General features: G+C 42.1%; 1 protein-coding gene across 7 annotated transcripts in view; it reads right to left on the bottom strand.

The window, feature by feature from the left end:
• Positions 1-316: 316 nt before the first annotated feature.
• UTRN (utrophin) overlaps positions 317-25,063 on the bottom strand; it is a 416,792-nt gene continuing 392,045 nt past the window's right edge. For 6 of the 7 annotated variants that reach the window (XM_066615317.1, XM_066615308.1, XM_066615343.1 and 3 more), the window contains 6 exons: positions 22,904-23,062; positions 19,849-20,092; positions 14,767-14,875; positions 11,983-12,075; positions 3,900-3,922; positions 317-2,345 (listed from right to left, as the gene is read on the bottom strand). In XM_066615317.1, the coding sequence (XP_066471414.1) occupies positions 2,337-2,345; positions 3,900-3,922; positions 11,983-12,075; positions 14,767-14,875; positions 19,849-20,092; positions 22,904-23,062 (637 nt within the window). In that variant the 3' untranslated portion in view covers positions 317-2,336. The remainder of the gene's footprint in view (positions 2,346-3,899; positions 3,923-11,982; positions 12,076-14,766; positions 14,876-19,848; positions 20,093-22,903; positions 23,063-25,063) is intronic. The other variant, XM_066615334.1, reaches the window with a different exon arrangement.

Here is a 25,063-nt window from a genome sequence, read left to right as displayed (position 1 = left end):
CACTGAATAGAGTACATGGATATTTTCAATATTAATAGTATACTTTAAACCAAGTTCACCAATTGGTGACTGAAATTTAAAATCTGTCACCAGCACAGACTGATTGCTGGCAGCCTGCTTTGCTGAAGATGGGAAATGGCCAAAGATATATATATATATATCAATATATATTTGCTGCTACTTTTTTATTTTCATAAAGGCACCTTGAGATCTGAAATGTTCTCACACAGGGAACAGGCTTTTAAATGTTGTTTACTTCTAAGATGAAGAATATCAAAACAGCCTTCACTTAAAAATTAATTTTATTCAGAGTGAAAGTCATACCATGTAACCAGATTAGAAAAGGGAAGTGCGATAGTTTAATACCACATATTCAAAAGAACTACATACTTTTTTTTGAGATGTTACTGCAACATATTCCTTTTATTTATCAGCATCTCAGAGGAAGAATGTTACAATGTAATGTTTTAAGTAGCTTTTACTTGACAGCAGAGTAGAGGACAGAATTTGCATACAAATACAGGCAGAAAACAATTCATACCTAAACTTTCAGTCATAACAAAAAGCCATCACTGGGATCTTTTCTGAAAAAGTGATTTTAAAAGAGTTTTGTTGTTGCTTTGATGTGATCTGGTAAAGGAACATACCTTGGGAAGAAAAAAACACCAGAATATTGAGCTTTTTTCCAATGTAAATACTAAAAAAAAAAATGGGTCTGAGGTAGAAAGGTGGTCCAATCATGGCTTTCCTTTTCTGCAAAACAACATTTTCCTTCTCAAAATATCTATACCAAAATATATTTCTTTCTAGATGAAAAATCCACATATTAACCTACTTCTCTATTTCCCATTTCCCAGTTTTGGCAAAAACCCCTCCCATTCAAAAAATAATACTTTTCATTTAGATAGCACTTGGAGTCATCAGAGCATTTAACATATATTACCTAAATTGAGCCTCACAACACCTCTGACAGGCTGCTGCTACCAGCTCCACTTTCGAGACATGAAAAAGCAAGTGGTTACAATGACGTTAGCATCCGGAGAGAGGTAAGCATCACACTAGGATTATTACGGATAATCCGTGGCAGAAGCAACCGAATAATTAGGTGTGGCCTCACATCTCTTCACCAGAGGGTTTGCATACTCATAAAATCACAGAGTGGAATTTTTTATATTCTATGGGGGTTCTTAAAAGATGTTTATTACTGAGTAAATGAGTGCTCCATAATGACGGCAAATGCCCACGCAAATCCACAAACTCAGTGGTAAAGGAACAGTGCCAGTGCCTGATCATGAACCCTGACTGAACTTCCTCACAATTTTCTCTGCCTTTAAACATGTACATCGAAGGAGCCATTAAAAAAAATGTATACAATGATATTGGCTGAAGTTCTCCAGACAACCTCTCTGTTTAAAAGGCAAAGCGCTTCACTGCTAACCTAGACAGAGCTCCTTCATTGACATTGCATTTCCAAAGGAGACCAATTTCAAGTCTGGATTTAATCCTTTACATTTGGTGATTTACACAAAAGGTTGGACTAAATTTGGCACATAGTCTTTTCCCTGTCAAAAGCCAAAGTAACATAGATTCAGAATGATAATATCAAATAAGCCCAAATACAGCTTAGCTCACATTTTAAGTCAAAACAAAGTTTGGGAAGAAAACGATTACACTGAGTTGGAAGAAAGAATCGGCCATTTTAGTGCCAATGGCTACTGTACTTGAATGAGGTTAGTTGGAGCAAAGTAGAGTTGTATGAGCTCACGGATGGCCATTAATGATTTTTGTCAAACACTAACAGTATTTATGGGTTATGAGAAGCTGATATTTTTGTCCATGAGCTGAAACTATTAGGTTGTATAAATAACCTGTCAGAACGGTGTGTGGGTGTCAGAAGAGAAGGTACTTGAAATGGTAAATGCAAAAGCCAAAAGGAATGTATAAATATAACATCTTGCTCCAAACTCTGTATGCAGTTCACTTTAGCAATATCAAAAAAGAATGGATACAAACCCCCACCCCCTTTCCTGATGCTGCATATTATATAAATCAATGACATATGTATAACCATCTCCAAATACTCCATGATTTGTTAATTTACAGTTGCATAGAGAGGGACGAAGGAGGGGAAACACACACAATATTATAAAATCACAACATCCTCTTCTTTGGGTAGTTCAAGTGTTTTCCCTATTTGAAGTAAGAGCACACAGAGCTAGGCGGTATGTTACAAGGTCCCATGCAGCCAGACAATCACTGGAACTTGATAGTGGCATTTATAGAAAAGGGGCTCTATTTTGTATCAGGAAGAATAGGCTGTCTTCAGAACACAAACTTCACATTGCCTGGGAGGAAAAGAAGAAAGAGAGAGCGAGAACAGTGTTACTACATGATACTATTCCTAGACAAAGTTATCTCTCGATAGAAGCATTGTGAGTCAAATTCAAGAAGGTTCAGCTGTAGCAGAAAGATGGCAACAACGGCTGTAGCCCATTATACAGGGTGGGTAAGTGCTGATGGCATGCCTGCAAAGAGTGTGCTGTTTCCACAGACTTTAAAGAGTCTGCATTGAAAGACTTAGATTTTAGACTTTAATTAAAGAGTTTATATCAAGGTATACAAAATACTGACGGACCAGGAAAATTACAGAAGCTCACATTTATATAAGATGGCTGCTAAGAGAATATTGGAGTGTTTGCACCAGAAAAAAAAATGTTCTCGAGATATTTAGAACACACTTTCTTCAACAGCTTGCACAAACAAACTTGCACAGATAATACTGAAATTTACAATTATTGCACTTTTACCCTTAGATCAGCCAAACCTCAGCCTGCGGGCCAGATCCAGCATCTTGGGAAAAGCCTTTACCATGTGGTGCGGAGCTTTCCGTTCTGCGCCACAGCCTCTTTCAACCCAATCTCAGCAACTTGTGCTAGGTAGCTGTTTCAGCTGCCTCTTGTTCCAGCAGGCCCTGTGCCCCCATTTCTGGGCTGAAGTGGCTGCCTGGCATGAATTTCTGAGAATACTGGGTTGAAAGATAAAATGCTGAGGCGTGGAATGGAAAGCTCCATGCCATGAGGGGAAGGTTTTGCCTTAACGCAATGGTCCCATGGTCTGGAGACTGCTGCCTTAGGCCATTACTTTGACATCAACTGTGAGTTTCAGTACTTGTGTCTGAAAAGATTTTCAGAGATCAAAAGGAAAAGAATGTGAAACTTGTTTAAATTATTATACACAGAATCAAACCTCTTTCACAGCAGCACATTAGCTGCTTTGATGTGGTGCAACCTCATGTGTCTGTGTCCTGATGATGCAACATAAGCAGGGTTGATCATGTGGTTTTTTTCCCCCAGTATCCTCCACTCCCAAATCAAGGATGACATCAGGAGTCAGCCAGGTTAGGGCCTATGCCCAAAACAGTGCTCACTTGGCCAGGTTGATCTCTGTCTTAGGTCAACCTAATGATTGTAGTGCTATTATTGCCCAGTCACCATCAGGATAGGGATGTCCCAGTGCAGGATCAGTAAGGATGCTTTTGTGCTAGCCCTGGGACCCCCAGTGCCATGGCGGAAGGGGGTCACAGGGCCATGGGATTCCCAGTGCAGGACTCTAGTCCAGGGGCTTCCAGCAACCTGCTGCCAGCACTGCTCCCAATGGTATATATGCACTTTTTTTTTTCCCTCTTATGGTCTCTTTTTGAGTGTCAGGTTGCAACAGTGAAGTTAATTCGCTGTGCACATTTGTTCTAAAGAATAGTTATGGTGAATCCCAAATGTCAGATGTGTTCATTTGCTCATCTAGAAAAAAAAATCCTGAAAATTCAACACTATTTCAAAACCCTTTAAATTATTATTTACAGTGAGGCCACACAACTGAAAAATGTCTCAGGCATATCATACCTGTGGTCTGCCAGCAATATTTGCTGTAAAAAAAAGAAAACAAAATGATTAGTTAAAGCAATCGCAAAGACTCCATGATTAAGATAAAACTGAGCTGTACAGAGAAAGCAATTCATAACAGCAATGCACAACACTAGAAAATAGCTGAATAGCAGTTTTAAAAAGCACTGTGGATTTTTTTTTCAATTTTTAAATGAGTCCTATACATTGTATCAACCATTCTATCCTAAGTATTTTTGTATTACGTCTGCTAGCACATAATATTTTTGTTTTGCACATTCAAGGTGAATTAATCATGTTCGTGATTACGTTTTAGATTGTGTATTTTGGACATTTTTTTTCTTCTTCTATTCATGCTACTGTTACACAATAAAAAAATCTTGTGGATGACACAGGAAAAGTGCAAACTGTTTTGAACTGGAAAGCCAAGATGAGCAATACCGAAAAAGGCTTAAAATCAAAATCTGTAGAAGCAAAGGGACGGCTATTTCCAAAGCATCCTCACTGATCTTGTCGGCGATGTAAGACACTGGCCTTCTGACAAAGTCATTCCACTTGATTTGCAGTGTGCAGTAACAGTACAAGTCAGCAGTGAAGACAGCTTGTTTCCTCGTTACCCACCCACAGACTAAGGGCAATGCCACATGTTGTGACTGCTCAGGCAACAAACCCATTAAGTGTAAATGTTATAAATGCACATACACTAACATACACATGTCCGGAAAATATGATTAGGACAGATTACCCAGAAATATGAAACATGGGTGTTTAGAGACAAGTGCAGCACATATATGACTTCTACGTTTAGCGTATTTCCTGTAGGAAATGTGATACTTTTCACAACGGTTGTAATGGGCAGTTCAGGAAATAACACTTGCAAGCTCTCTTCTGCTACAAGTACTAGATAATTCCTTTGCTTAAAAAAAAAAAATTGAGTGTACAGGGTCATTCAGAAAGCTTGAAGAAAAAGCCAGAAAGCTTTGTCTCAGACTGGTGCTTTTTTTTCCAACAAAGTAACTGTTTCAGCTTTTAGCACTTTCTTCAGAGGTCATGGCTTGGCAAATTAACATCATTAAAAACCTGTAGCTACCTCACTGTTTCCCCAAAATTCAAACAAATTTTCTACTCAATTTGCATTCATCTGGTTTCTACAAAAAGTCAACTGTAAAAGAAGCATGACTAAATAATTCCTTTTTCAATCAACAAGTGTATCGAAGGACAACTAACTACTGTGCTTCCATTTAACATGCCAATGTACCAAACATGCTGCATGAGGACTGCTCACCACGCTTATACTGGGTGTGTGTCGTTCATCATAATGTACAAATTTTGTAAAGCCAAAATATTGTTCTGTACCATGCATTCGTTCCATTTGACTGAAGTGCTGAGTTTTTCCAAGGAGACAATGGCAGTTTGTTCTGAATGCAAATACGGGCAGCAGTGGACCTAGCGCTGGATGAACAGAGCAAATGCCCCTGGTGCTGGGTCTGCCTGCCTCTAGGACCATGCGGGAAGCCTCTCTGAGTCACCCAGCTTGGTTGGAAACTGCACTTCTGGTTTTCTAGAAGTGCACTTTAAGACAGCAGGGAAGCCTCACAATGCTTCTCCAGTAGGTCCTACGGTCACACAAGGCTCTGTTGTGCTTAGAAGGTAGGGGATGGCTTTGCATTGGGGGGGGGCATCATTGTAGACCTTTGCCTTGGGAGCAGAGTGGGGTAAGTTTGCCACTGAATACAGATCATGCAACCACTTCCAAAAGTGTTTTGGTCGCCACATCTCAAAAAAGATATTGCAGAACTGGAAAAGGTGCAGAACAGAGTGACCAGAATGATTACTGGGCTGGGGCACCTCTCTTATGAGGAAAGGCTACAGTATTGGGGATCTTTAGCCAAAAAAAAAGGCACCTGAGGGGACAACATGATTTAAACATATAAAATTATGCATGGGATGGAAGGATTCTCTTTTCCCTCTCATACAACACCTGAACTAGTGGACATTCACTAAAACTGAGAGTTTTAACTTGAGACAGTAAGCATAGACAAAAGAAAATTTGTACCCAATGTGTAATTATTGTTAGATTATTGTTAGATTATTGTAACGCGCTTTATGTGGGGCTGCCCCTGAAGACGGTTCGGAAACTGCAATTAGTGCAGAACGCGGTGGCCCGTGTGGTCACTGGAGCTAGGCGGTTGACTGTCAGCCTGCTTCTCCGGGGGCTGCATTGGCTGCCCATTCGTTTCCGGGCCCAGTTCAAGGTGCTGGTTTTGACCTTTAAAGCCCTATACTGCTCTGGGCCAGGGTATCTCAGAGATCGCCTACTTCCGTACAATCCGGCTCGTCCTCTTAGGTAATCAGAGAAGGCCTTTTTACAAGTGCCGCCGCCTAAGGAGGTACGTGGGGCGGCGGCAAGAAATAGGGCCTTCTCAGTAGTGGCACTAATGTTATGGAACTCCCTTCCCCTTGACTTGAGAATGGCTCCCTCTCTTGAGACTTTTCGGCGAGGCCTGAAGACATTTTTGTTTAAACAAGCCTTCTGAGTGCATGGCCTTTTTAAAAATCTTTTCTGTATCTTTTTAGTATTTTTACAGGCTTGATTCCTCTGATTTGCTACGTTTTGCTCTTTTTATCTGACTTTTTATCTGACTATGGTTTTTATGGGTATATGCTAATGTGTTTTTAATATGTTTTTATTTGTGGTTAAATTATGTTTTTAATCTGTTTTTAATATGTTGTGAGCCGCCCTGGGTCCCTTTGGGGAGAAGGGCGGGATATAAATAAAATTTAATAATAATAATAATAATAATAATAATAATAATAATAATAATAATAATAATAATAATAATAATAATAATAATAAATCTGTGGAAATCCTTGCCACAGGATGTGGTAATGGTGCCTGGCCTAGATGCCTTAAAAGGGGGATTGGAGAGATTTACGGAGAAGTCCATCACAGTTCAAGCGATGATGGGTATGTGCAACCTCCTGGTTTTAGAAGTAGCTACCTCAGAATGCCAGATACAAGGGAGTGGCAGGTATTTTATTGTCTTATGTTCCTTGAGGCATCCAGTGGACCACTGTGAGATACAGGAAGCTGGAATAGATGGGCCTTTGGCCTGATTCAGTGGCTCTTCTAAAAGATTTGTTGTACTTTATTAGGATTGGGGTGTTCTGTGGGCTGCTACAGGCATGTTCTCAACCTCTAATGTTGGTTTGGGGTCATCATTATTTTATATCTCCCTGAGTCATCTCCCAACAGCTACATGCTATCTCAGGGAAAAGAAAATGGTCCATATTGTGCTGGTGGCCCAGGGAAAGCTTTTAGGCAGAATTTGGGAGTCTTTGGAATAAAACGAAGTGGTCAATTCTTTCAGGTGAGCAGTTTGTGATACCTGCCTTTTCAGGTATCTTATTTGCATTAACTTATTTTCCAGTTTCTATTTATAGCATAATTAGTATGAACTGTGTAGTAGGGGCCTCAAATCATGTACTGATATTAGACTCTCTAACATGGCCACACTGTGAGCCAGGAGGAGAAAATTTTACTTAGCTTAGGATGACAAAATATCTTGAGCTGACCCACAAAGAAACTGTTAGTTTTCAAGCATTAATTTTTAAACTTTATATTTATACAAAGGGGGGGAAAAGCTAAATGCCTAAACTAAATTGACTAAAGAAAAAAGTCAAAGGCATGCCTTCTGCTAGCATAATGAGCTTTATCACAGCCCCACGGACCGGTTAATGTCATTACAAGACACAAAGCATTTCCAACCCATTATATTTTGGATTGTAAGATTCTACTACACAAGGTCTTCCCTGAGGGATTCTGCTTCCATTAAGTTTTATTTTCTGGAAGCTACAGTTATCACAAGCTTACTCCCAGGAACTGCATGTCATTAATTTGAGAAAGAAACATTATATATTAAAAATAGCTGTCTGTTGTTCACTCTTAGGCTCATCACAAGGGAGGTTCTGTCCTCAACTCACCCTGGAAGAGATTTCATTACACATTCTGTAGCATACCAAAACTGCACACAAGATAAACGGGGGGTGGGGGGAGGAGATGCCCTGTTGATTCTCCTAGGTCTCTCAGTGGCCTCTGATACCATAGCCCAGTGGTTCTCAATGTGGGCCATATGGTCCCCAGGGGGTCACACCATACTTCCAGCGGATCACATGGGAAAAACAGAACATTATGGGGCCATAGTCGGTTTCTAAGGGGGCTACCCAAACATCAGCCAGGAATATATATGATGAATTTTTGCATAACTGATATTTCACTCTCTGTGCTCAGCTGCAAAAATACTGAAAATTTGTATAGTTTACATTTATAAAACATACTGAAAAGGTCAGCCTGCAATAAATGAAATTTTATATGTATGAGAAAGCAACCATAATGTAAACGCACTGAGGTGGCAAAATCTGGCAACTCGTGAGACAATAAAAGCAACATAAGGTGTTATGTCTTTAGCTGTTTTTCTATGTTACTTAGAAAATAAGTACTGATTATAATAATTATTAGCATAAACAGCGTATATGGTAAAGAACCCTTTTTTCCAACTAGCAACTTCTATGAGGGATGGCCAAAGAGGTAATGCAGCCCCAAATGAGATCATGAGCACAAAAAGGTTGAGAAACTCCGCCACAGACTACCAACTCAATCTTGAATTGAGATCTGGACATGGATCCAAGCTGAATGAAAGCAGAGAAACTAAATCTAGATTAGACAGAGGAACTGTTGACGGCTGACTCCACTGCTCAGGACTGAAGTATTTAACCTCTCATGGGATTGTGCTCCACCCTGAAAGATCAAGAACACAATCTGGGAGTGCTGCTGCTCCTTTCTGGACATCAAGGTGGCAACTGTGGTGAGGAACACCTTCCAGCATTGGCTGGTACGCCAGCTGCAACCCTATCTGGAGTGGGAGGATGTTGCCTCAGTTATCCAGGCACTGGTTACATCCAAGCTGAACTGCTGTAATACTTTCTGTGTATGACAGACGCCTTTGAAGATAGTTCAGAAGCTTTCACTGCTACAGAAATGCTTTGCCTGGCATCAAAACAGAGCTGTTCTGACATGGACTGAAAGAAGACAGTGTGGCCATTTCCAGCTGCAGAGGCTCAGCTTTCCTTGCAAGTGTGAAGGTCAGGGTCACAGATATTTCCCACTGCCATAATTTAGCATGGTTTGGGGGGAGGGTGGTCCATGTGCAAGAATGGAATTCTAAACTATTTGTGCCTATTTGGAATAACAGGCACTGGGACTCATCCTTCATCAATTCAGAAAAAAGGCAACCACGCTGTGACCACATGAACCTGTCACAATTAGTTTGCTGTTGTGAAGACCATGGCTAAAACCAGCATGATAAAATTGCTTTGTATGCGTTTGCCCCTTACCACAACAAACAGTTTTGGCATATCTTTGTAGCTTAATTGCAAGTGAAATCATCAACGCCTCTGCATAATGACGTCAAATGGCAGCACTTGTTTAGAATTCAACCTCAAATCTGAATTAGAAGCAGGTTTGGGCAATTATCTAGAACTAACACCAGACCCAAGGGATCAGTTCAAAGAAGTTGCATTTTAATTTGCTTTCTATATGAGCAAAGTGCATCTTCTCTGACGTAGTTCTTCAAAGAAGAAACTGTGCATGAGAGATAAAGGGAATGTTTTAATAGAGTTCAGTAGAGTTTGGACCACATAATATAATTTGATTTTATCTGCATGGAATTATGTACCTTTAAAGCCCCAATTTTTAAAAATGGCCAATGCACTTTCTTTTATGGTCATGTCAAAGGAAGCAGTACAAAGTTGTTAACGAACCACAAACAACTGGGAATTTGGTTTCCGAGTCTAATTTGCTATCAACAAAGCTAAAATCTAAAATGATTTCAACAAAATCTATCTGCAATGATCTCTCTATTAAGGAGGGAGATGCTAAGGACCAGAACAACAGGGGAAAGTGGCAGTGTTATAATCTAGTTTTGTAAGTGGAGAATGAACAAATGAGCAACATATGTTAACGAAGGTTAATATTTTACTGGTAGGAGAGTGTCCCAGGTATCTAGTTCATGGTCCCCCAGGTCTCTGAGGGCACAATCCTAACCCCTTATGTCAGTGCTCTCTAGTACTGGCATAGTGGTGCCAATGGGACATGTACTGCATCCTGCAGTTGGATGTCACTCATGGAGGCCACCTAAAAGTAAGGAAATGTTTGTTCCCTTACCTCAGAGCTGCATTGCCACTATGTCAGTGCTGGAAAGCACTAAGGAGTTAGGATTGCACCCTAAGACAGTCATGATGTTGCCATAAACCCAGACAGGACATTGACCATCTTGCCTACACCAACTGGCCACATTTTTACATAGGTTCAAACAGGGATAACTTCCCAGCCCTCCATGGAGAGGTCAAGGATTCTACCTAACTAGACTGATGTCAGGACCAGAATGCAAAACATATAGCCACAAATGTCTTCCTCATCAAAAGCATGAAGGGAAGGGTTGTAGAGAGAGAAAGAGAGGCTCCCCTCTATAGCTTCTGCCTTCTTTCCTGTTCAGGGCTGGAGGTTGAAGCATTTCTTGTGCCATCAGCCAGTGGTGTGACAAGTGTGGCTTGGTGAGCCACAGAAGGGCGTTCACATTGGGGTGGTGTGACAGTTTGCCCTCAGTTGTGGTGGGGGGATGCTTTTGGAAGGTTCCATTCTTAAAGTGATTGCGTCCCTATGGGACAAACTGACCAGAAACCACTGGTCATGTTTTGTTGGCCTGAGATTTCTATATACGGCTGATCCTAATTTTCCCATTGTTAGAGGGGTTGGCAATCTACTCAAGTCAAGATTATAGACACTTTCTTTGATTAGATTTGAATTCATATGTTATGCTGAGTGTGGCTAAATTTTTAGCTGCTGCAGTTAACATCAGGAGGAAGAGGATAGATTGTGGCCTGCTAGGCTGTTCATAGAGGATTGTCAACATCCATATTATAGAACGTTAAGATTTTTGGGTAAGTTTTCATCTCTATATGCATCAGAGGATTATCAGATGTAGATTTTTAGCAGTTGTAATTAGATCAACCTATTAGATTAGGGAGTTGGCAGGGCCGGCATGCAGAGGAGCGCCAGCCTGCGGAGGCTGACACAAGCCTCTGCACCAACGGAGGCACCGAGCCATGTGTTGGCCCAGCTGGGCTGAGATAAGGCTCTGGGGTGGGTGGGGAGGAGGCGGGAGGGAGGAGCTTCCAGGGCGGGGGAGGATGAGTGGTGGGCAGCCCTGGGGATGGGTGGGCGCGTGGGGAGGAGGCAGGACTGGGATCCCAACCCCCGTTCCAGGGGAGTTCAAACTGGCTTGAAGCCCATCTGCATTCCTCGGACTTGTGCTACTTCAGGAGGTGACGCAAGTCCAAGGAGACCCATGGGGCCAAGGCGCCTTACCCAGGGGTAAGGGGAAAAGTTTCCCCTTGCCTCTGGTTGAGCCAGTTCTGGCCCATATCTTGCGCTGGATACCACACAAGTCTCTTGGCTTGCCTGTTCCAGCGCAGGATAGGATTGCACCCTTAGTATTTTATGTTGACAAGAACCTATGTTAGGATGCTTTGAGGGCCTGTATGTACATATGTTCAGTTGTATATGATGGATGTATTGACATTTTATGCTGGTCAGTGACTGTAATAAAACTTGAACTGAACTGACTAGGTTTGGTGTCACACACCCCCATGATCCCACCCTTTCTGGTCTCACTCTGGCCCTGTCCTCTCACAAGAACAGGGCTGGGTCTGCAGACAAGCTGACCATCATGGCACATCTGGACCCACCTGCTGCAGCACCTCTGGACTGGACAAATATTTTGCTGTATTATCTAGAAAGATAATGCAAATGAAGATTGTTTTGGAAGAAAAGGAGTTTGAAGTTTAGAGAGATGCATTGCACTAAGTAATTATTTCAAAAAAATACACCTACTGGTCAATTCTAGGCTCAGTTTTGATCCTCCTATATTCGTTTACTGATCAGAACATTACAGTGACTTTGCATCTCAGTACATGGCTGTGCTTACAGAGCTAAGCTTCTCTTTCCTTCGCTCAGAGTACTTACCACGGCAAGATGGAAATGTGCTGTTGATTTGTTCCATGACTTCTGTTAGATCTGTGCTAGTATCATGAGGTGGGGCTAACAAGTCACCTACAACTATGAAAACAAAACGTGCAATGTGTTTAGTAATAAAGCAGCAGCATTTAAGAGTCAGAAAGTTATTTCCACCCATCACTGCAAGCTAAAGCTTTTAGATCATCATTGGCATCCTTCAGTCTCGAAAGACTATGGTATCATGCTCTGAATGGTGGTTCTGGAACAGCGTCTAGAGTGGCTGAAAAGGCCGATTCGGGAGTGACAATCCCTTCCACACTGGGAGCAAGTGCAGTCTGTCCCTGGTCTGTCTCCCTGGCTATGGGCCTTCCTTCTTTGCCTCTTTGCCTCAGTCTGTTGGGCAAGTGCCTCTTCAAACTTGGAGAGGCCAAGCTGCGCAGCCTGCCTCCAAGCGGGCCGCTCTGAGGCCAGGGTTTCCCACCTGTGGAGGTCCACTCCTAAGGCCTTCAGATCCCTCTTGCTTTTAGAATTAAAAAATGAATCCACTATTTGAATCCTCTCTCATTTGCTATGGAAGAATTGCTCACTGATAATCACAAGGGAAGGAAGGAAGGAATAGAAGTTAAATTATCAATTTATAACTGATCCCATTTCTGCATTATAAAGCTTAACCACCGTGCCTCAGATAACGCCAGGGAGAATTCCTCAGAAGCGGTTAGATGTAAAAATCTGCTGTTAAGCTATTATTTTATCAAGCAGTAACAGAGTGCTTGGCAACTATATATTTCAATGCACAAACGGGGCAAGTATCAGGGCTGGAATGCCTGGGCGCCTGCTGAGGCTTTCAGCTCTGCAGGGGACATCATCAAAAGAGTGCCCTGCTGCTGTTCCTTTTCACCATTTCTCCAACACTCCCTTCCCCAGCATGCTTGCATGTCTTTCCTTCTGGTCCAGAGGGAGTGAACAAGCCATCGTAGGGAGCAGGAGCCATTCCCACTGAATGTTCCAACTTTCTTCATGGAAAGCCGGCAGAGGGGAGTGGAGGACAAAGCAGCTGACAGCAAAGAGGAAGGGGGTTCCACTGAGGATGTTTTTCCTGAGACCCCTCCAAAATGTGTAGCCTACCCTGATTTTATTTATATTATATAACAATACATGATATATAATTTAATGTTAATATTTAATTATATAAACACACACGAACCAGTACCTGCATGATGACACCAAGTGTTATTTTTTAAAAGCAGCAAGGAGACACTGACATTTGAAAATAAATGAATACAATGCAGCAGCAGGAGTGCCTAAGGGAAGCTTCTGTGATGGTCTCAAGGTTGAAGAGGATGGAGCACAAGCTAAGCTTCCTTCTTCGCGCCCCCCCCCCCCCACCCGGTTCTTCTTCGGTCCCTACTTGTTTTGTTCTATTTTCAAACGTATAACTGAGTAATATCCAAAGTTCATATTTCACACACCCTGAGCATTCATACATATTTGCAGTCTCCCTGTTCAAAACTTTCCCCCACACAATTAGATGGCAGCAAGAGGTTGGAGGAGGCATGTACAACCACACTTCTCTCCTTATGTTGAGGAAAGGCCAATCAGAGTATCATCCAAGCTGGCCCTATTTTCACTTTGTAAGACTGTCAGATTAGCCACTGAAGGAAGTTACAGTTGTTTAAAATTCCAGCAACACGAAGTGCAAGATATTCCAGGTAACATACACCTGCTGAAAGGTCACACATGCCTTCTTAATGCCAGTACTGTGTATAAAATGACAAAGTCCTAAACATGCCAAAGTACATTCTGCAAGGGTTCCTGCTGTAGCAGAAGCAAAAGTATCCGTTATCTAAATTGCAAGATTATAACCAATTGTTTTATTTTGACAGGCCCTTGGCTTGAATTCTACTGTTAAGGAGCTTACCAGCTGCTGAAAATACATCACTATTGTATTGTTACTTTTAGGCTATTTCAGCTGTTTTAAAAAGCAAATTTTATACTATGTTTGATTTTTGTGAACTGCCCTGAGGGCTTCATGGAGCTTCGTGACAGGGAAAGAATAGAAAGAACCAATAAACAAATAATTCATTTCCACTCATTGTAGCAGTTCATCCTAAATGTTATGAACCTGTTCTGTTCTGTTGTCCAGTGTGCTCCCTGAAGCATTTGGTGGGCCAGAAGATGCAGGAAGAAAAGCTGACTAGGGCAATTACATAAGGTTTACACTGGCCTTTCCCAGTTTGAAGAGACACTTGGCCAACAGTCTGAGGCAAAGAGGCAAAGAAGGAAGGCCCATAGCCAGGGAGACAGACCAGGGACAGACTGCACTTGCTCCTGGTGTGGAAGGGATTGTCACTCCCGAATTGGCCTTTTCAGCCACACTAGACGCTGTTCCAGAACCACCTTTCAGAGCGCGATACCATAGTCTTTTGAGACTGAAGGTTGCCAACACACACACACACACACACATTTAAATCTTTTTCTTTAAGAACACGCATATATGCACACTACCATATTAAAGCATCATAATAAGCTTTCGTGACCTGTTGTGCTCTATTGATGTTTCTTCCTTGAAAAAACCCAAACACAAAAGATAATAATGAACAGAGCATCATCCTATAAATACAGAGCTGAAAATGCTAAGCACCTATTTCAGCCCGCATTATCAGGGCAAGATCCACTACACCTAGTCATACGTTTCCCAAGAGGCTAATTTCTAAGATAATACATACATATGTCTTTGGTAAGTCATCCACAAATGAATGAAACACAGTATTTTGGATTGATCATGCAGCTCACCTGTCTGATTGAATTGTGAACTGGTATCCTGATCCGGCGAATAGCTGAGTGTGGAATGCTGAGGTGAAGCACAGGAAGAGCCTCCATTAATTCTGGAATCTGTTTCAGGCTAAATCAAATTAAAATAAAAAAAACAAATCATTCCAGAAATCCCATTCAGGACATCAACACATGCTTCAAGCATTAGACAAACAATTCACTAAAAACAACAATTCACTAAACAAAAGTTTTCTAGAGGAGCATCTGAAGAGCTACAAGAGCGCAGGCACAACTGTTTCGTTTACCACTCCCCCTCCTCCAAAGTACCATTTACTCCTTCACTTTCTACAGTAAGGGAGGGCTGCTTAGACACAGTTGGCACACACTCTTCAGGGTCATGGTAGGGAGGAAAGCAACTGCTTTTAAAAGTACCTCAACTCCCAACACCCCATGAAGGCCTGGTACCTGGGGCAATGTATAAAAGACAAGGTCTTCTGAAACATAGCTGTACTAGGTGCTTAATACAGTAATTAACTGTTATGGATCTCAAGTTTCACTGAATGCTGTATGTGATACTTCACAGTTCTACTGTACTATAGTTTTGCTTTTTCCTTGTCAAAATACATAAATAAAACATTCTCAGCCACTGATGACAGTAGATTACATGCTTGCTCATTTACAGAACTCTCATAATGCAGTACCAGTCCAAACTAATTTCAGTGATGAAAATGAATGTGTGCTTATCCATAGCTATCTATTGCACTCTTTCCGTAATCTAACCAGAAGCCATTTTTTGAGTGTATTTGCAAATCTTGTTGTTGGCAACCTTCAGTCTCGAAAGACTATGGTATCGCACTCTGAATGGTGGTTCTGGAACAGCATCTAGTGTGGCTGAAAAGGCCAATTCGGGAGTGACAATCCCTTCCACACTGGGAGCAAGTGCAGTCTGTCCCTGGTCTATCTCCCTGGCTATGGGCCTTCCTTCTTTGCCTCTTTGCCTCAGACTGTTGGCCAAGTGTCTCTTCAAACTGGGAAAGGCCATGCTGCACAGCCTGCCTCCAAGCGGGCCGCTCAGAGGCCAGGGTTTCCCACTTGTTGAGGTCCATCCCTAAGGCCTTCAGATCCCTCTTGCAGATGTCCTTGTATTGCAGCTGTGGTCTACCTGTAGGGCACTTTCCTTGCACGAGTTCTCCATAGAGGAGATCCTTTGGGATCCGGCCATCATCCATTCTCACAACATGACCGAGCCAACGCAGGCGTCTCTGTTTCAGCAGTGCATACATGGTAGGGATTCCAGCACATTCCAGGACTGTGTTGTTTGGAACTTTGTCTTGCCAGGTGATGCCGAGAATGCGTCGGAGGCAGCGCATGTGGAAAGCGTTCAGTTTCCTCTCCTGTTGTGAGCGAAGAGTCCATGACTCGCTGCAGTACAGAAGTGTACTCAGGACGCAAGCTCTGTAGACCTGGATCTTGGTATGTTCCGTCAGCTTCTTGTTGGACCAGACTCTCTTTGTGAGTCTGGAAAACGTGGTAGCTGCTTTACCGATGCGTTTGTTTAGCTTGGTATCGAGAGAAAGAGTTTGCAAATCACACTTCTCCGATTACTGGGTTTTTCAGCAGATTAAAATTTGGCTCCTAAATATCAGGATGTCTACAAAAACTATACAAGGACATCTGCAAGAGGGATCTGAAGGCCTTAGGAGTGGACATCAACAAGTGGGAAACCCTGGCCTCTGAGCGGCCCGCTTGGAGGCAGGCTGTGCAGCATGGCCTTTCCCAATTTGAAGAGACACTTGGTCAACAGTCTGAGGCAAAGAGGGAAGGCCCATAGCCAGGGAGACAGACCAGGGACAGACTGCACTTGCTCCCGGTGTGGAAGGGATTGTCACTCCCGAACTGGCCTTTTCAGCCACACTAGACGCTGTTCCAGAACCACCTTTCAGAGCGCGATACCATAGTCTTTCGAGATCAAAGGTTGCCAACAAAAACTCTCAGTGCAGAATTCCAAAATAATTGTAGTTCCTGCATTTTAATGACTATTAATATTTTTCAAATATAATTTTAACCCTGGGCTGAAATCAAGATTTACTGTATCAATTCAGCTCTGAGGTCAATTGGACCCCCAAAGAGCCATACAGATAGAACACCTGGGGATTGTATTAAGCATGAGATCACTGCAATTAAAAAAAACTCTTTATTGAGATGTCTTTTTTACAGTAAAAGAATATAGTTGCACATTAGAGTACAAGGAAGAATACTGCACAATGTAAGATTCAAAAGTAATAGGAAATAGCCATCCAGACTGCCTTCAAAACAGCCCTAGCTGGTCCAAATTTGTGCCCTGATCTTACCACCAGAAAACCCCCATCTTCTGGCCTTCAGCCTGCATCATAAATGCTGTTTCGCCCACTGCATGAAATGAGTTTGACTGATACACAACAGATGAAATATCTTGGAGATATAAAATTCCCAATTGTAAGCCTACATCATTTCCAATGTACAAACTGATTCATGCTACCCTGCTGTTTATATCAATGCAAAAGATGAACTAGGGTTACAGAATTTGTCTATTATCTGCATGCTAAGAAATTCATTTGATTAGCAAAGTTTTAAAACTTTCATAATGATAGCTTAAAAAGGTCTTTCATGTATCTGTAAGCAACTAAGGGCTGGGGAAATGGCTGAAGGTGTTTCATTATGTCTTCCTCTTTATAATTAACATGTCTTTGTCAAAGTTGCCACAAGCCAGCTCTGCTTCACCTCCACGTTTGACATTGTAATCAATCTTTTGGACAAAAACGACAGCATTCCATGACACCTACCAATCCTTTGGGCTTGCTGAAATAAAAATAGCAAGCACAACTTCAAATTGTGACCTGAAATAAGCAAGTTCCTAAATAGAGGAGCATTGAATATTCCTCCCTACAATATTTTCTGATGCCTCTTGCTATTATGCCGTGTTCACCAGCCACAATGAGTTTTTCCTCCCACCAGGTTTGAGATGATACACCCACCTTGACAGGTTATTAATCTAATCAACACTCTTCAGTCAACATATCACAATAATAAAGGCAGGTTTTGATAAAATAGTGGTCTGCAGATGACAAATCTCAAGAACAAACAACTAACAGAAAGTGTGACAAGTTAATATAAGAGCTGTCAACACATAACTCATAACCAATATAACAATGTCTCATCATATTTTGGTGATGGTGCTGTTTTAAAGAGATCTCTGAAATTTTCAACTAAAAAAATACAACTGAGCTAGTTTTCAATTTTTTGAAAAATGTACATGAACATTTATTTAAGAAAAAGATAAAAAGCAATATTCAGTTGCAGATTAGGAAATGATAAAGAGAAACAAACCAAATGACTTGAACTTGTCATAATCTCAATTGCGACTACAACATCAAAATCATCTGGCACAATCCTGAAGCACTGGAAAAATACTTGTGTGCATGTGCACACTTGTTCTCTCTGTATCCATTAGTTGTGAGACAGACAGAAAACTAAGCAAATCTGAAATAATCTTTTTCTCTATATAATAAACTTCTACCTGAGGATAATATTAAAATCTGTTGAACCAACAAGACATTTAGGAAGGTTTAGGGAATGGCAGCAGGAATTATTAAACATGTGAAATAACCACATTAGGAGTAAATGCATATATCCTAAAGTGAGTGAGATTCCCTGTCATGCAGAATCTGTATCATACAAGTGGCCAAAAACACACGCTACAATTTAACCTCTCAATCCTATGCCTACAACCCCAAGAACAGTACTAATAGGCTTAAAATTCTTACGTCCAAAACACAAAGCTGGGCTGAAATAAAATACAGGGGTGGCCCTTTATCCATGATTGGGTTCCTCAGTGACTTCCCGGACCTCATAATGCCTTTTAGAGGCATAAAAACATCACTTCAGTTTTGCTGAAAAACCAGAAGTTCCCCCCCCCCTTTTAATAGTTAATCTGAACCCTTCAGAGGCCACAGGTGGATGTGTGCAACCTCTGCGGGGCTCAGAAAAGACTCCAGAGGTGAAGGGAGCACAGCTCCCCTCACCTCTTGACACCGAAAGGCATGGGGGGCATTCTGCATATCCACAGTTTCCAATATCTGTGGGACATTCCGGAATGAAACTCCCGCCAATACTGGGGAACCATTGTAATCACAGAAGACCTATCCTGCAAATATATTCTCTGGGCCCAGGCTTGGCCAATTTTTCCAGTGCTGATGCAACTGCATTATCCCCAGCTTCCCCGGGGGCTGGGGATAAGAATAGGCCTTCAGTTTGGCTGTACTTGTAAAGAGGTGACTAAACAGCCACCGGGTAGATGGGACTCAATAGCCTGGGAAGGCAGCTCATCTGAGAGAAGGAAAACTCTGATCCCAAACCTCCATTGCCTTGTGGCTACATCCAGTTACGGAACAGGCTTCAGGAGTCAACATCAAGGCAAAATCCAGAGCCGGAGTCCCTGAGGCAGCTCATGGCTGAACACAGTCACGTTTGGCAACTCCTGCGACGCCGCTGGAACCAACCGTATTGGCCTCTGCCTTTCCATTGGACCATTTCAGCAACGTGGAGAGGGGGGATTTGCTGCATGGGAAACAGTCTATCCTCCATATCTACTTTACCCAGGCTTCACACTCTGGAGAGGACACTCTTTTCCAGAACCACTATTCAGAGCACGATACCATAGCCTTCCAAGACTGAAGGATGCCAACATGATGCAGCTGCAATGCAGCACTGAAGTAAAGGAACAAACATTCCCTTGAGGAGGCCTTCATGCCGCACCTCAAGACTCAGTACATGCCCCATTGGCAGAGCTGCATCAGTGCAGGAAAATTGGGTAAAATTGGACCTTCACATTTTCTAGTTCTGTCTATGGGAGCAACATCTGGCAATACTTTCAAAAGAATATTTATAAAAGATGCCTGAAACAGATATTTTGAAACTGAAGAGGAAACCCAGCAGAGGACAATGCAGTATATTTGCAGTTTACATGGAAGTGTAATGGAATTAATTAATTTGGAAAGGAAGACTGACACTGTGGGTCCATAAATAACTTTTGTTGCCAAGCAAGAACAACTCCAAGGCCTGTACCTGTTCTAGCAGCTGCCGTAGTCGGTGAAGCTGAGATTCCAGCTGCTTGTTGTGATCTTCCAAAATCTGCATTCTAGCCTCCAGGCGGCCTTTGTGTTGCCGTAAGAGTTTGGCCTCTGCAATGAGCTCAGCATCTTCAGATGTGTGCTGGGGTGACACAGCGAAGTCTGGGGGTGAGCTCAGTGCATTTATTCCCTTTCGAAGATGCTGTTCCTTGAGTTGCTCATATTCCACTTGCAGCATCCTAAACCAGTTTTAAAAGAATAGGCTGGTGATTTCATGGCAACATAAATAAGAACATAAAAAAAGATTTGCTAGATGAGGCCACAGGTCCATCTAGTAAAATATCCTGTTTCCACACAGTGCCTAACAGATGCTTCAAGAAAGGTCACAAACAGGAGAAAAAAAATACCAGTACATTAATTGGTATTCAGAGATACACTTCTATTGTACCTGTGGGCAGCATATGGCTACAAATTATTATGGCTATTAACAGACCTGTCTCCATGAATTTGTCCAATATCCTTTTAAAGCCATCCAAACTAGTGGCCAGATCTTACGGCACCAAATTTCACAGACTAATTATACACTATGTGAAAAATACCTACTTTTGTCCATCCTAAATCTCTTTGCCAATAAATTTCATTGGAAGTCCCCTGGTTTTAGTATTGAGAAAGGGAGAAATACCGCTCTATATCCACCCACTTCACACTGTGCATAATATTACCATTTTCAATCGTGTTGTCATTTCACACAAACACCCCCCCTCCAATAGCCTTTACAGGTAAGGAACATACACTAGCCCTTTTGCACTTTTTCCAGATCTATAGTGTGGCTATATCTTGGATCTACCAAAAATCTGTTTTCTGTACTATGCCCCATCATCTCCCAATTATGGAACAAATAAAGGAGCTGCCAAGCTATAATTTGAATTCCAGTATATACACAGATATGGCAGAATATAAAAATAAATAAAAGTAAAGATGGTGAAAACATTTCCGAACACAGTAAATGTTTTCTTTGCCAGGAAGCTTAATATGAGTTTTTCAATCCTGGTTGTCACACCCTTCTCATTGCACCTGAAGAAAGCTGTTTTACACATACATGTACCTAACTTGATCTTTCGTCATCTAACTATTCTACACTGTATGACATACTGCTGAATGTGTAGACCTTTTCAACTGTAAAGTTCTCTGTTAGGGTTGATACAGAACAATAAGTTCTACTTATATTGATTAATGTGATGGCACATTCATTCAAGTCACCACTTCATGCTCCAATCAAAAAGTGATTAACATGCATGTGTGAAGTTCTCCTCTAAAGCCCCAAAGCAGCAAAATCTGAGATGGACCATTATTCCTGACTTCCCTCCCTGCATTTCTCATTGTCCTCCAGAATGCTCCCCCATTTTCTCTACTTACTTGTCAAGTAGAGAGCAGCAGCGCAGTAATAGGCAGAAAGATGAGAAATGATTTCTGTTCCCATCCTCCCTCTCCATTATCCTTGACATGAGAATAGTAGGCATGCCAGGATGCAACACCAAGCGGCTGAAGGAGAGGAAGTTCTTTAGAGGGTTGGGCCAATTGCCTTGCCTGTGACCCCCCCCCCCGGCTTTTGATTCCAGAGTACTGCTGCCTAACACATAAGGGTGATAGAGAAAGTGGTGGGGAGGGAACAGCACTTTCCTGTACTCCTTGTGCACCACCACTGTTGCTCTTGCTACCCTCTGCCATTGCACAAGTAGGTAAAGGGGGAGAGAAGGAAGTTACTTGGGTGGTGGCAAGGGCTCACTGGAACAGGAAAGGGAAATTCTCCAAGTTTCATATTGGCTCAGAGAAATTTTCTGAGTTCTTCTGATAGGGGGGAGGGGGAGAGATACTTTGATCAGTTTCAAACTGAGTAATGAGCCTTCACACCTCTGTCAGATCCTGGCCCACCTACTTTTCCCACAGAAGGAACAGTATAGTCCAGTGGTTCTCAAACGTTCTAGAGAATGCAGCCTGATTTATAAATGCCAAGGGATGTGGCTAAAATTGACATTGGGCAGCAGTGCCCCCCCTCCCAAAGTAGCAGCTTCTTTAACCCTTGATGCACATAGTCTGCCCTGCCCTGTCAGTTTCTTGAAACACCAAAAACTGGGTCACAATTTGAGAACCACAATTTGAGAACTGCTGGTATAGCCTATTTAAAGTGAAAAAGAAATTGAGAAAATAATCTCTTTCAGAATTCAAATGGAGGGGCGAACTCTAGTAGTGGGGAACCTACTGGGGTTCCCCGAGTGGGGGAATCTCAGGAATCATGATTGAACAGGTGCTAATTCAGAATCTGGGGTTTTGTCATAGATTAATGATGGTCCAGAGCAGGGGTGTCCAAACTTTTTGGCAGGAGGGCCACATCATCTTTCTGACACTGTGTCAGGGACCAGGAAAAAAACCAATTAATTTACATTTAAAATTTGAATAAATTTACATAAATGAATATATTAGAGATGGAACTTACATGAATGAATGAAGGTCTTGCCTATAGTTCAAGGCCTATAAAAGGTCTTGCACAAAGCAAGGCTGGCCTTTCCATCATTGCTGTTGCTACATCACAGATGTGAAATAGCAAGCAGTGGAGGGAGCCCTCATCTCACAGCTCACGTGAGAAGTTGAACAATTGCCCTCACACTGAGAGCAGTTACATTGGGCCAGCACAGGCCCCAGCAAGTCTCTGGTGGGCCAGAGGCTCATTGGAGACTGGGGGTTCCCCGCGGGCCTGATTGGGCCCAATCAGTGGCCCCCGGGCTGGGGTTTGGACACCCCTGGTCTACAGAACTGAGCCATAGGATGAAAAGAGTCAGAAAATTTCTCTATTTCCATTTTGGGATAACTTTTGGCCTCTCTTATTCTTACCATTTCACTGCCAGCCAGCCAATGTGATTTGACTGTGATTTTCTAACTCAAGACTGGGACTCTAGTACCTTGTCAGAACCAAGTTTCAGTATTTAAGCACACATATTAAGATAAACTTACGAAGTGCCAAATGAGCCATTACAAAAAAAAGATTACAACACCTTTGCTCCTCCTCCAGGTCAGCAATTATGCGCTCAAGCTCTCCTCGTTCTTCTCTCTCCACCAATTTCAAGATCTGTGCCGGGCTCTGTGGCTGACTCACGGGGGACTCTCCTCCTAAAGTCTGACAGTATTGCTGGATAAGGGCATGCTCATCTTCCCTAGAGACAAAAGGAGCTGACATAAATATCCTTTACATTAGAGAATATAAATAAATTGCCATAAATTGTTTACAAAAAGGACCGAGAGTGAAGTCAGGGTGAATCTACACAATATTCATCTTGCAGGACGGTTGCAAATGTCAGACAATTGCTTGAAGATGCAAAACTGATATGATAGATGGACTGAGATAAAACAAAACAAAAAATTCAGATGCCATAAAGGTTTATATTAATGGTTGGTTGAAATGATGGTGAGAACTGACCTTTACTGCTCCTTTACAAGTAAGTGTACACTTCTGTACGCAATGAGACAAGGGATTTTAGGGTAAGGTACAGACACACACACCCCCATCCACACCTAGGACATTATGAGGATGTGGGCCACCCAGCTCAATAAATCTCTCTCTCTCTCTCTCTCTCTCTCTCTCTCTATGTGTGTGTGTGTGTGTGTCCCAAACCAGTATTCTACCACATGTACAGCTTGCATGGCGTGGTGTGTGTGTGGAGGAGAAGCCAAAGTTCCATTCCAGCATCCCACCACATGACCAGTCTGCAAGGCACAGCAAACTGACTCTCATACATATACCAAACTCTGATTGTTGCTGCACATGCATGGAGGTACACATAGGTATGTGTACAGGACTAAAGTCTTCAGCTCAGATCTAATACTCACATGCCACAGGCGCATGGATACAGATAGAAAGTGTATGAATAAGGAGTTCCAAATTCTTTTCTGTATCTCTAACAGCTTGGTGTATGAACATCCCCACTGTGCATGCAGAGCTTGCTATTACACCAAAGTCAATGGGACACCCTTGTGCACAAGGGAGTTCTGCATAGAACTCCCACAAAACTTGAGATCCTTTGTGTTTAACTTAGCAAGGATCAGAAACTGAGCTAATACCAGACAAAGCACTTCTTTCATTTTCAGCTAAACAGCTACTGCATAGCAGATGTACATTGAGAAAAAAAAGCAACAGTTCTTCCCACATTTTGTTTGTTGGACATCTGTTTACCTAGCTAAACATGTTGCTTTGTATAGCAGCTTTCATAATACTCAGCTCAAGAATGCATGGGAAGTTAAAAACGGGCAAAAACAGGAAAAATGTGTAAACTTAATAAAATCAGAATGAACACACATATTTAAATCACAGCTGCAAAAGAAATGGGTAGATAAAGAGAGCAAAGTACTGCATGGGGTAGGCAACCACAGGTATGAGAAGTTTTATTTCAGATATGCCAATAGTTAGAAGATGCTATTAAGCGCAACCCTCTAGTATGCAGACTACCTAAACATCAGCTGCTTTCATTCTACCAGACACACAGAACAAATGATGCAAATTAAATCAGCCATTTGCAAACTTTTTTTTTTTTTTTGCTCCCCTTAGGCGCTCTTCTCAGGTTCCAGGGGCCCCCCATCAAACAAAGATACAACACAGATAAGCATTATTTTTGGTTTTCCATCCATGGCCCCTTCAAATGTGCTAGGGAACCCCGGGGGAGGAGGGGTTCTCATTGAAAATGGCTCACATTCTGAATGGTTGATCTAGATGACTGTACAGGTTTAGTCTCATTATTCACGAGGGTTCCATTCCAAGCACTCACGTGGATGGCGGAAAAACGCAGTATAGCAAATCAATTTTAAAAAACAAAGTCTCTTTGTTCTGGTGATTTAAAAACAACCTTGCTGATCTCTGTAATGCACACAGAGTCAATCAGTGTCCCTACAGGCGCTTAGGCTTCACTAGGAGACACCAATTCCTCCCTTCACCAGGAGCCCCAGCAAAGGGGAAAGAATGGAGAAAGTGATAATCACTGCCACTTAGCCTTCTTTCATGTGCTCAGGGGGAAGGGAGGAGTGAAGCCTGCAGAGAGAATGACTGATGGATTGTCAGCCCACTGCCTTCTCTGGCATTATTAAAGTACTGTTTTCCTTTAATTTAAAGGGCCCTTCCCATCAGCTTTGAGATAGAAAAATCTATGGATACTTAGATTATGCCT

Source organism: Tiliqua scincoides, chromosome 1 (genome assembly GCF_035046505.1).
Source record: "Tiliqua scincoides isolate rTilSci1 chromosome 1, rTilSci1.hap2, whole genome shotgun sequence".
NCBI classification, from domain to species: Eukaryota; Metazoa; Chordata; class Lepidosauria; order Squamata; family Scincidae; genus Tiliqua; species Tiliqua scincoides.
The sequence above is the reverse complement of the archived record's forward strand: the minus strand, read 5'-3'. Positions and strand labels throughout refer to the sequence as shown.